General features: G+C 45.4%; 1 protein-coding gene across 1 annotated transcript in view; it reads left to right on the top strand.

Moving 5' to 3' along the window:
- The window catches only part of LOC134988562 (zinc finger protein 3 homolog), a 42,905-nt gene extending 33,426 nt beyond the window's left edge, over positions 1 to 9,479 (top strand). The window contains exon 5 of the mRNA XM_063950559.1: positions 7,745 to 9,479. Coding sequence (XP_063806629.1) covers positions 7,745 to 9,108 — 1,364 coding nt within the window. The 3' untranslated portion in view covers positions 9,109 to 9,479. The remainder of the gene's footprint in view (positions 1 to 7,744) is intronic.
- Positions 9,480 to 13,235: the final 3,756 nt, after the last annotated feature.

Genomic DNA, 13,235 nt, shown 5'->3' with positions numbered 1-13,235 from the left:
TCCGATTTGATCTTGGTCAGTATCCGCTGAAAATTTTCAGAGTATAGGGAATTATAATGAGAGGTAATATAGATACCTAGGTACTTGATCTTATTGGTCTGCCATCGTAGGTCATAGGAAGACTGCAGGGAGCATTTGAGGTCTCCAGGCACATGGAGTAGCATGGCTTCAGATTTAGGGGTAAATTTACTAAGGTGGGAGATTTTTAGAACTGGTGATGTTGCCCATAGCAACCAATCAGATTATATCTATTATCTGCTAGAAGCAGCTAGATAAATGGCAAGTAGAATCTGATTGGTTGCCATGGGCAACATCACTAGTTCTAAAAATCTCCCACCTTAGTAAATTTCCCCCTTAGTATAATTTCTTTTATATCCTGACAGGGAACCATATTCCTCTATAATCCTATATAGGGCGGGTAGGGAAGACTGCGGCTGAGTGAGAGATAGTAGTACATCGTCGGCGAAGAGCGAGATCTTAGACTCCTGTGAGCCCATCCGCACTCCCCGAACACTACCGGACCTCCTTATCATGGCTGCCAATGGCTCAATGACCATGGCAAACACCAGGGGGGAGAGAGGACACCCCTGTCTAGTTCCATTAGCTAATGGGAAGGAGGGGGACAGTATCCCGTTGGGAAGGACCTTTGCTATTGGAGAGGAGTAGAGGGCAGAGACCCCGGTCAGAAATTCCGCCGATATCCCGAACGCCTGTAGAGTCTGAAATAAGAACGGCCAAGAGATACGATCGAACGCCTTCTCAGCGTCGAGGGAGAGGATAATAGATGGGGTTTGCCTGCTATTCAACAAATGAATGTCAATCGCTTTTCTAGTGTTGTCTCTGGCCTGGCGTCCTGGGATAAATCCCACCTGATCATAGTGTATCAGTTCAGAGAGCACACCATTAAGGCGGGTAGCCAAGATCTTTGCATATATTTTAATGTCTAGATTCAATAAGGATATCGGGCGATAATTAGCACAATTTCGTGGGTCTCTGCCTTCTTTATGGATGACTATTACTCTGGCCTCCAGCATAGTACTTGGGAATGGAGTGCCATGTAGGACTGCGTTAAATAATACCCGTAGATGGGGGACCAACAAGGGGGCAAATTTTTTATAATATGAGGCCGAGAAGCCATCAGGACCTGGGGCTTTAGAAGATTTGAGGTTTCTCAGGACGGCCGATATTTCTTCCTCTGTGATATCTCTATTCAGTTCCACAGAGTCGGTGACAGATAGTTGAGGGAGATCGGCTCGGCGTAGGAATTCTGAAATTAACGCGTCAGGAGGGCCGGGGTTTGGGGCCGTGGGGTTTAAATTATATAGCTTGGTGTAATAATCCCGGAACACCCTGTTTATACCCCCTGGGTCATATGTGATTTCGCCAGATTCAGTGTTTACCGCTAGGATATTATTACGGGATCGTTGTGCTCTAAGACGAGAAGCCAGAATTCTATCGGCTTTGTCGCCTTTCTCGTAGAAGGTCTGGTTAAGCCTCTGAAGAGTCTTTGCCGTACGTTCCGACTGAGAGAGTGACATTGCATTTCTAGCTTCTAGTAGGGGCTCTAGATTAGACGGGGTAGGAGAGAGTTTATGCTGACGCTCAAGGGCCTGGAGTTTAGTAGAGAGGGAAAGGAAGCTAAGCTCCCGGGTTTTTTTAAGCCTAGCTGCCTGGCTAATCAAATGGCCACGTAGGACAGTTTTATGTGCCTCCCACAGAGTGGTTGGGGAAGTCTCCGGGAGATCATTAAGAAGGAAGTAATCGGCAAGGCAGTCTTTGATTTGAGTGGTAACTTCCTGGCTGTGTAATATGGAGTCGTTCAGACGCCAGGAAATGGGGGGAGGGCGTGGGGTGATGGATTGGAGTTCGGCAGTGATTGGGCAGTGGTCAGACCAAGTCATAGGGAGAATACAGGCAGATTTCAATTTGGAGGATAGATCCCGGCTGAGTAGGATCATGTCAATTCTAGAGTAGGACTTGTGTACAGAGGAAAAGAAGGTGTAGTCTCTGGTCAGTGGTTCAGATAGCCTAAAAGAGTCGAATAGTAAGTGGATTTTCAGAAGGTCTAGCAAAGCAAGAGACGCCAAGGTCGGACGGGGACGGTTAAGAGACCGAGGATGAGGAGGGAAGGACCTATCTAGGGAGGCATCCAGTACCTCATTAAAATCTCCGGCCATTATGACCTCTCCCCTACCGAGTCTAGTCAAATGTGCACTCAGCCTCCCGAAGAATGTAGCTTGATTTTGATTTGGGGCGTAGATATTAACTAGGGTACATAGGCTATCATTTAGTTTCCCCACAAGAATAAGCCATCTACCTGCTTTATCTGCATGACTGTCCAGCAATTCAAACGTAAGGTGGGCAGCTATCAGAATGGAGACCCCCTTCTTCTTGTGTGTGGCATCGCATGCGTGAAATGTAAGGGGGTAAGCTTTGGATTTTAAATCAGGGTGTAGGGATTTCTTAAAGTGGGTTTCCTGTAGGAAAACTAAGTCACCCTTGGCCTGCTTAAGGGAGAGGAATAGCTTGGTGCGTTTGTTAGGGCTGTTCAAACCTTTGACGTTGTGCGAATAGACTTTAAGAGCCACGGCCGACCGGGTCTCGAAACGCTTCACCACCTCCCTCCGGACACCGCAACCCTATGAAAAACCAGGACAAAAACAGTGTAAATGTATGCGATACATGGCAGATATTTATGCATAGACGGACAAAAAAAGGATACGAATACAAAAACAGAGACAGAAACAGGGGAGACAAAACATGGGAGAGACAGGGAAAAGAGGAAGGTTGGAGACCAGAAGAAACGGCATCTGGCCAAACGTGCCGTTCAGGGGGAAACCAAAGGGGGTCACTAAGTGACAACGACCGGACTAGGGTATAAGACCCAATTATGGGGACGCGGCCTGGCCGAGCCAGATGCATCAAGGGTAACGGGCACTCATCCTGGTGCCCCGAGTCCGGGAACCTACATTTAAAAGGTATATGAGTAATCAGCTGTTCCCTATCCCCACCATCCCCTAAGGTATCTGGTGAAATAATAGTGGCTAACCCAGGTTAACGCACCTGGATGGCTGTGCCATGTGCACGGGGAGGCGGGACGGTGTTGGGACGAAAGCAGAGGGAAGCCACATCTTAACAAGATAGACACACAATATAAGATAAAAATAAAATAATATTTAAGCAGGAACGGCCTCAGGTGTTAGGGCCAGCAGAGGCGGATTTCCGTGTTGAGGGCACTCGTGACCAGTCTCGGTTCAGGGAGCGTCTCGGAGTGTCGTTCGACTCTACAGAAGGAGCCTCATTCATCCGCTGCGGAGACTCAGACATGGTTGGAGACGGGGTAACGCCTAGGTTGCGTAAGAGATCTTAGCTTCAGCTAGGTCCCTAGCCGAGTGGAGGCGGTTATGGTGCCATACAAGTATGCGGAAGGGGAATCCCCATATATATCGAATGCCATTGTCTCGGAGAGCCAGAGTAATGGGTCGGAATTCCTTTCTTTTAAGTAGTGTACTAGGAGCAATGTCCTGAAATATTTGAAAGGAATGTCCTAGGAAATCCAACTTAGGAAGCTTTCTGGCCTCCCTAAGCAAGTCCTCTTTTGCCGAATAATAGTGGCAGCGGAGAATAACATCTCTGGGTTGGGCTTGATCTTGAGAACGGGGGCGGAGAGCCCTGTGGGCCCTATCCAACAGAAACTGATCTTCCGGAGTTGAGGGCGAGAGGTGTACAAACAGTTTCTTGAGGTAGACGGAGAGGGATGCCATATCAACGTCCTCGGGGACCCCCCTGATGCGAAGATTATTCCGGCGCGCCCGATTATCCTGGTCCTCCTGATGTTCCAGGATTAGGAGCATTTCTTGCTTTAGGGTATGAACATCATCCTCCACCCCCTGTTGAAAAGCGACCACTTCGTCCATTTTAGACTCCAAGTGGTCCGTCCTGTCACCCAGATCCGTAATGTCGGCTTTAAGAGAGGCAATAGCTGTATGAACCTCTGCCTGTACCGTCTGTACAGATTTCCTTGTCTCCTTGATTTCGCGGAAAAGCAGATGGAGATCCTTTCGGGTCAGAGAAGAATGGTCTGAGTCCTCCGAGTCTGAGACGTCAGGTTGTGACGTAGCCCCCTGTCCTGGCGATTTGGTATTTGAGTAGGCAAATTTTTTCAGGCTCGGGGTCACCGCTGCCCCCTGTTGCTTTTTGTTGCCTCTAGTCATGGTGAACATGTGTGCGTATATGGTGGTTAGAGAGAATCACTGCATCAGTGTGTTTGAAAAAGTCCCGGTGGCGGGGATAGGACAGCTTCAATAATATGACATAAGCGATCCAGAGACTCAGGGCTGGTTCCAATGAATCACATTATGAGAGAAAGAGTACCCGGCCTGCAGCCGAAATCAAATATGAGGGCTGCCAGTAGATGGAGCTCCAGGTTCATATATCATAGGTGAAACAAAGCAAAAGATATTTGTGGTGGAAGCCTTTGCAGTGTTTAAGGAACAGGTCCAAGGGGTCCCCCCTGGACTTAATTACTGTAGTCCTGGATGGGCTGGTCTGCTCTAGTGATCAAGTGGTGGGGGGTAGTGAGACAATGCCCGGGCGAGGAAGTTCCGAGCTATACTATCACCCCGCACTATTCCTGCAGGTTATGGATGTATATTTGGGGCAATATATAGGGACCAACAGAGAGGGCCTCCCAGCTGCGGTCCAGCCGACACACAGGGTCCCCCAGTCTCACCTTCGGCCGCCGAGGGCCACGCCCGTGTCCCGAGCTCCTGAGCCAAGATGGCCGCCAGCAGCCAAGCGGTCCCCTGCAGGCCTTCGTGATGGACTCCGTGGATTACAGGGTTATAGAGTATAGGCGGCTCTAGTGCGGCGGGGGAGAGCCGCTTCCGACGTCAGTCACACAATGAAGAGGCCGGCTGCCAGCCTCCGGCGGATCACGGCGGTCGTCCCGGCAACCCTAGAGCTCCGTGCAGGCAGCCGCCTGCACCTGGTTTCTCTCCCCGCCGGGTGAGCACGGAGCACCTCCCTGCGCATACGGAGCCTGCTGACGGGATTGTAGTGTGGAGAGCAGGTCACGGTGAGTCGCGGTTCGTCCAGCCAGGTCCCGCAGCCCCAGTCCACCACGATCGGGTTCTCCACCGGAATCTAGCCCCCCGGCTTACGCACGACACCTAGGCCCCAACCCGCAAGGAGGCAGGAGGCCTCCCCCGGCTCCGGGACTCGTCGTGTCTGGTGCAGGGGGGATTATTAGTGCAGCAGATGTCAGATTGGTCGAGAAATGGGCCAGATAGAGGGCTATATCTAATAATTTCGGCCCAGGTACCAGGAGCTAGTCACAGGCACGTCTTTCTAGCTTGCCTGCCAGGCCACGCCCCCCTAAGTCCTCTTTTAAGGTACCTGACCACTTTACTATGGCTTTAGAAATCCACGCACAAGCAATAGTGGGCCTTAAAGCCACGCTTGTAGCAGTGTATAGTGATTTGAGCGTAGTCTCAATTTTGCAGTCAGCCGGCTCCTTTAAGGCGGTTGAACCAGGGACAGGTAAAACCACCTTTTCAGACAGCCTAGATACAGAAGCGTCTACTGTAGGTGAGTTTTCCCACTTCTTCCTATCCTCTTCAGGGAAAGAGAAAGCAATGAGAATTTTTTTAGGGATCTGGAATTTTTTCTCTGTGTTTTCCTAGGATTTTTCAAACAAAGAGTTTAACTCCTTAGAAGCAGGGTAGGTAGGCGAGGATTTCTTATTTACTGTAATATAAGATTCCTCTACTTGTTCCGGAACTTTCTCAGAAATATGTAAAACATCCCTAATGGCTTCAATCATTAGCTGCACCCCTTTAGCAATAGATGCATCCCCCCCTGCATATCCCCATCACCGTCCCCTATATCAGAGTCGGTATCAGTGTCAGCTTGCATTATCTGGGAAAGTATATGTTTTTGGGGGTATGTAGGTGGGGTTTTAGATGAAGTAGTGGGAGCTGAATACTTCAAACCCACTACAGATTGTCTCAAAAACTGCGTCTCTTTCTCAGTATGTGACATCCTTGTTGAAATCTGGGATATCATTCCCCTTAAAGAATCCACCCATGGGGGTTTGGATTCAGATGGTTGAGACAGCACATTGCAGTCCCGAGTACATGGAATAGACTCCTCAGGAGAAGATACACACTCTGCAGCACAGGACACAGAGTCCTTAGACATGGTAATGTGGATATACACACTTACACACACACACAGGAAAATGTCAGACACAGTTTCCCCCAGAGTACCTTCAGAGAGTCACAGAGTATAAGGAGCCAGCCACACAGCGCCCCTGTAGGCAGTTATTATGATAAAAGCCCGGCGCTAACTAACCTTAATAGGGAGGGCAGCGCTCCCTGTCAGTGTCCTAGTTCCTATAATCTGCAGGGAGAAAATGGCGCTGGTGAGTGCTTGATCCGCTCTGAGAGGAAGCCCCGCCCCTTGTAATGTCGAGCGGCTTCCCGTACTAATTGTTTATACTGGCCCGTGGATTTTAGTGCTAACAGGGGTATTAGCCCCTGTTAGCTGTGTGACCAGTGTAGGGTTTATCCGTGCTGGCTCAGGACGTCCCTCAAAGCGCCTACACTGTGTGTTGCTGAGCCTTCCTGGAGCGCAGCCTGTCAGAGCTGCGCTCCCACCCTTGTGCCGCCATACCCTGCTGCTAACCGGGACGCCGGCACTGTACTCACTTTTCTTTCTTCTGGCCCTGTTAGGTAGTGGCGGCTGTGCTGCAGGAGTGAGCAGTTGCCTCGTGGTCTTGCGATCAGCACCCTCAGGAGCTCAGTGTCCTGTCAGCGGAGTAGAGAACCATTAACTCTTCAGGATATTGGTTCCTATTCCCGACCCCCCCTAAGTCCCATGAAGCAGTGAGGCTGTTGCCAGCAGCCTTCCTGTAACCTAACGAACTCTAGAAAATAAAAAATTACGAAAACTCTTAGGAGCTCCCATAGCTGTGACCGGCTCCTCCGGGCACATTTTCTAAACTGAGTCTGGTAGGAGGGGCATAGAGGGAGGGGCCAGCCCACAATATTAAACTCTTAAGGTGCCAGTGGCTCCCAAAGGACCCATCTATACCCCATGGTACTAAATGGACCCCAGCATCCTCCAGGACGCAAAAGAAAGTAGATTAGAACCTAGCAGATGATGATGATTGCAGGGTATTATATGGTGTATTGCATGTAAAGTACCTTGTTACACACCTACTCTGCTGTAGCAATATACCTTATATAAGGGTGAGTAACACATGTACAAGCTTACCAGCGTATGAGCACACATAAAGGAATGCTACCTTACCAATGATTCCAGGAGTAACGTTAGGAGACATTTCTCTGATCCATCAGCTCATATGACTGATGTTATTGTTCATCTAGAATCTCCAATTCATACGATATGTTCCCCATCCATTGTTTTACATTGGTGCTGACATAGGACTTGGCGAGTGACTACATCTCCATTTATACTTCATGGTTAGTTACGAGTACAAGAGAGAGATATATCTAAGTCTTATTATAATATTACATTTGTTATTGTGAGTGTTCTCAGTAGGGTGGACACAATGATCGTCTGAGACACAATATTATAAAGCCTTCATTAAAAGTTATGTTTTATTATACACACACATTTACAATTAAGTGTCCCAGAGAGTCGTCTTCTCCTATTGTTTACAAGATTAATATTGTTACAGAAAATGTCACATTTCCATAATGTATTTTATTTCCAGCAGATGGACACACAAGCAGGAATATCACAGAAGGACAACTAATGTTAACCGCGGATTGCGAAATAAGAGATAATGACAGTAGACCGGATTCTCCAGGAGATAACCTCATTACCCCAATTATACATCCAGCTCTATCGACTGGTCCCCCTGATCCTGGGAAATGTTCTCCTGATCACTCTGATATTGGTGCATCTGTTACAGCTCAGAGAGTAGATCCAGAGTTTCCATGTGCTATAGATACCAAATGTTTTACACAGAACACAAAGCCTATTAACCCGCAGATAAGTAAGGCAGGTGAGAGGCCATTTCTATGTTCTGAGTGTGGGAAATGTTTTCCATACAAATCAGATCTTGTTAGACATCAGAGAAGTCACACAGGTGAGAGGCCATTTCCATGTTCTGAGTGTGGGAAATGGTTTGCACACAAATCAGATCTTGTTAAACATCAGAGACATCACACAGGTGAGAAGCCATTTCCATGTTCTGTGTGTGGGAAATGTTTTGCACACAAATCAGATCTTGTTATACATCAGCGAAGTCACACAGGTGAGAAGCCGTTTCCATGTTCTGAGTGTGGGAAATGTTTTGCAAACAAATTACATCTTGTTAGACATAACAGAAATCACACAGGTGAGAGGCCATTTTCTTGCTCTAAGTGTGGGAAATGTTTTATCCAGAAATCATATCTTGTTATACATCAAAGAAGTCACACAGCTGAGAATCTATTTCCATGTTCTGAGTGTGGGAAATGTTTTGCACATAAATCAAGTTTTGTTACACATCAGAGATATCACACAGGTGAGAAGCCATTTCCTTGTTCTGAGTGTGGGAAATGTTTTATCCTTAAATCAGATCTTGTTATACATCAAAGAAGTCACACAGGTGAAAATCCATTTCCATGTTCTGAATGTGGGAAATGTTTTGTACACAAATCAGATCTTGTTATACATCAAAGAAGTCACACAGGTGAGAGGCCATTTTTTTGCTCTGAGTGCGGGAAATGTTTTATCCAGAAATCACATCTTGTTATACATCAAAGAAGTCACACAGGTGAAAATCTATTTCCATGTTCTGAGTGTGGGAAATGTTTTGCACACAAATCAAGTCTTGTTACACATCAGAGAAGTCACACAGGTGAGAAGCCGTTTCTATGTTCTGAGTGTGGAAAATGTTTTATCCTTAAATCACGTCTTGTTATACATCACAGAAGTCACACAGGTGAGAAGCCATTTCCATGTTCTGAGTGTGGGAAATGTTTTGGACACAAATCAGATCTTGTTAAACATCAGAGAAGTCACACAGGTGAGAGGCCATTTCCATGTTCTGAGTGTGTGGAAATGTTTTGCACACAAATCAGATCTTGTTAAACATCAGCAAAGTCACACAGGTGAGAAACCATTTCCATGTTCTGTGTGTGGGAAAGGTTTTAGAAACAAATCGCATCTTGTTAGACATCAGAGAAGTCACACAGGTGAGAAGCCATTTCCATGTTCTGAGTGTGGGATATGTTTTGCACAGAAATCAGATCTTGTTATACATCAGAGAAGTCACACAGGTGAGAGGCCATTTCCATACTCTGAGAAATAAATCATCTCATATTGCACACAATAGACATCACTCAGGTGAGGAACCATTTTAATCTTCTGGAGTATACTTATCATTGCCATGCGTTGTTCTTCAAGGTTCTTATCCTATCCTATGCTTTTTGCAATATACATGTTACCACAGGGTGAAATAATCAGGTGTCATGTCCTCATCTATTACTGCTATGCAGATGACCTGTCTTTTGCTCCGGGTACTGAGAACCCAGTACCAATCCTAAATGGTTATCTAGCTGAGCTCCAGGTGTGGGTTATGCCAGTTGGCTGTGAATCAGTCCTGGTGAAACAGGTCTTTATTATAGAAGCTCACCAACAAAAGGCAGGGCTACAGCTCAGCTTTGCCTACCAACCAGACTTATGCTTGTGGGTTCAGAGTTACAAAATGCTGATCCTGTGCGGAATATTGGTGTCCTTGATGGTGGAGTGACAAAGACATCAGGTATCAGCCACAATCGGATCCTCATCTGAGGAACAGAGCCAGACTCCAGCACTTATTTCTCTCAGAAGATCTACCTACAGTCATACATACACTTGTATCATCACACATAGACTATTGCAATGTCCTCTACCTGGGTCTCCCACCAAAAGAATTTGCAGTGCTTGTAGCTTGTACAGAATGCAGAAAACCAGGCTGTTACCTAACCAGCCCATTCCTGCCACATAACATCCATTCTCTGCTCCCTTCACCGGCTGCCTGGAAGATGGTGACTCTGTTACATAATCTTACTGACTCTCCCAGCCCTACATGACCAGGGCCCATGGTACCAGAAGCAGCTTCTGCCTCCTTACTGCCTTGGTTACTTCCATCTACAGATGAAGGACTGTTACCAACAGTACCAAGAATCCCCAAGCAGTGCTGAGATGTCAGAGGGGGAGACAGGGTGGTGGCACTAGTGCTGTAGCGGAGGCTGCCGGAGGCACTGTCTGTGGTTAATATTGTCCCCAAGCAGTGCTGAGGCAGAAGAGGAGGGGGACACAGGGTGGTGTGCAGTAGGGGGGGAGACAGGGTGGGTGGCAGTAGTGGGGGGAGACAGCGCGATTGGCAGTAGGGGGGAAAGGTTTTAGGGAGATAGGGCTGGTGGCGGTAGTGGGAGTCATGGCGGATGGCCACAGTGCAGTACCAGGGGCTGCTGGAGGCAGTAAAGAGGTGTATGGGTCCCGCACAGAACCAGTTGATAATTAGACTTAATGATGATTATGCTTCCTTATTTCTAATTTATCCTTTGTATGTGTTACTGTTATTTGCTGTGTCAGCCTTTATGTGTGTTCTGTGTAATAATAATTATAATGTGGGCGCTCAAGGGGATTTTTAAAAATACAACGGCTGCTGGTTTTGTATAAAATCAATTACATTTATTGGTAAAAATAAAAATTATCTTAAAAAGAGCAAATCAACATCTATATAACTTTGTTGCCGTAGACGACAACTGATCACGAATTAATAAAACAAATTACAACAATAGTATAATGGTATTAGAAAGTTGTTAGTAATAACTGTGTCCTGGGTCCCGGGACTTTAAGGAATATTAGAGCACTCTCCCAGATTTATGTTGTTAGTTTTCTTGCATGCATGCATGTAGCTGTTATTAATTATTAAGAGTTTAGTGCTGATACAGGCTCAAATGCACTTTGCGGGAAAAAAGAAGAAAAAGGCTGAGGATTAACAACGCCTGATTATACTTCACCAATTAGTGTGGCTGGATTGGTGGTGTGCCAGTCCCGCAGCTGTCTCTCTCCGTATGGCTGGCCGCACTGCGGCGGTTTCTCTTAGGGCCGTGCCTGATATGTATGGCACAGTGTCCTGCAGGCTTGTGCTTGGCTGAGTCTGGAGCGGAGACAGAGAGCCGTGTGTGGAAGTCCTGGGTAGCAGGGGACGCGGCGATGCCGCGATTCGCGACTTCCGGTTACGGTGCTTCCGGCTTCCGGTTGCGGTCCACCTGCGTTCCACGGTTGTACAAGTCACCTGACGCGTTTCTCCGCCTCCACAATGGGCGGTTTCTTCAGAGGTATAACTTAGAGGTGATTACGATCTCTTTTTATACCCGCTTATCAGTCCTTATTGGTTACCAGAACAAGAGGATTATTTTTAACCCTTTCTATATGCTTAGAGTTTTAAATAAAAAACCAGCAGTGTGTCAGCAGAAACTGACCTTATCCGTATTAACAATCACATTTAGATAAAGATACTTTAAAATACTTCGTTATGTGAACATATTCAGTGAATACATATTGGACCACACTGAGATGCTAATAAAGGATATATAAAAATTCATACAAAAAGTATAATTCAAAAGTGAAGACAGAGACAATGATCCTTATTAAATACAAAGATCGAGGGACTATAATTAGGTTCTTATAAATTTATACAAAAGCAAAACTAATTACTATACATACATACATAAAATAAATATATAATGTATAATAATCACTCTGTTAGATGGAACTGTAGGGGAATGTTTCCTTTAGGAGACTTCTATAGGGGCCAGCCTTTCCAAAGATGACAACCGTTTAATGTCATTAAAAACATTAATTTTTTATATTTCATATATTTTTTATTTTTTATATATTATTATTTTATTATATTATTATCCTCACCGATACCCACCAAATTAATGGAAAAGGGAAGGGAACAAGTGTATTGTAAATTTGGGTGAACAGAGAGAGGAGGTATGTGGGAAGAGAGCACATAAAGAATCCACCCAAAAAGATTTGGTCGACACGTTTGAAAAAGGGATGCTTTATTATAGATGGTATACTAGATGTTATTCAACTCTATATTTTCGTTGAGGCCTAATGGTTCTAACGTCCTTAGACGGAAGATCCAGAAGGCTTCTCTCCTGCATAACAATGTGAAGCGATCTCCGCCTCTGTCAGTAATTCTAACTTGTTCTAAAGCCGTAATACGAATGTTGGCTATGACACCACGTTCACACATTCTCGTATGTCTGGAGAGACTGTGGAGGGGACATTTTTTAAGAATGTTTCTTCTGTGTTCCAGAAACCGCACTTTGAGCTTCCTTATGGTGCGTCCAATATACTGGGTGCCACAACCACATTCAACCAAATAAACAACATAAGTGGAATTACAATTCAAGAATTGTGTTATGTTGAATTCTTCACCTGTGGTTCTAGACCTATAGGACTTTTTTCTATGATCTATGTTTTTACAAGTTAGACATCTGGAAGCGGCACATTTAAAAAATCCATTGGGTTCAATCCCTAACCATTTGGAGGAGGGAACTTTAGTTAAATTAGCATTTATATTCGACTCCTTGGTAGATGTATTTTCAATATAACTAAACTTTTTGTCTCTGTTTGAATTCTTATTAGTCCTCAACATACTGGGTGCTAGTTTGGATTTGAGTGTATCTGATCTTTTGTATACCACTTTAATCCGATTACCTATTTCCGATTCCAATAAGGGATCAATTTTCAGTAGTTGAGTGTTCTTAGAAATTATTTTTCTTATTTGTGTAGCATGTGTATTATATTGTGTAACACATACACAGTTATCGCCTAAGTTGTTTCTCTTTGAACATTTTACAGCTTTTTTGTCTTCTAATAGGGTGGTTCTATTTCTACAATCTACCTCATGTAGAGCTTTCCGCAAGATATGGTCAGGATAACCCTGCTCCTGGAATGCCGAGTACAATTTACATGCTTGTTCCTTGTAAATGTGTTCTCTGGAGCAGTTCCTTTTTAATCTTAGGAACTGACTTTTGGGTATGTTATTACGCCATGCTTGAAGATGGCTACTGCTGTACATGAGAAAGTTATTTGTGTCGACAGATTTAAAGTAGGTCTCGGTATGTATGCAATTATCCATAGACAGGAGCGCAACATCCAAAAAGTTAATAGAGTGAGGGTGAGAGTATGGGTGAATTTGAGTCCAT

The sequence above is a fragment of the Pseudophryne corroboree genome, unplaced genomic scaffold (assembly GCF_028390025.1).
Source record: "Pseudophryne corroboree isolate aPseCor3 unplaced genomic scaffold, aPseCor3.hap2 scaffold_1081, whole genome shotgun sequence".
NCBI lineage: Eukaryota > Metazoa > Chordata > Amphibia > Anura > Myobatrachidae > Pseudophryne > Pseudophryne corroboree.
The sequence above is the reverse complement of the archived record's forward strand: the minus strand, read 5'-3'. Positions and strand labels throughout refer to the sequence as shown.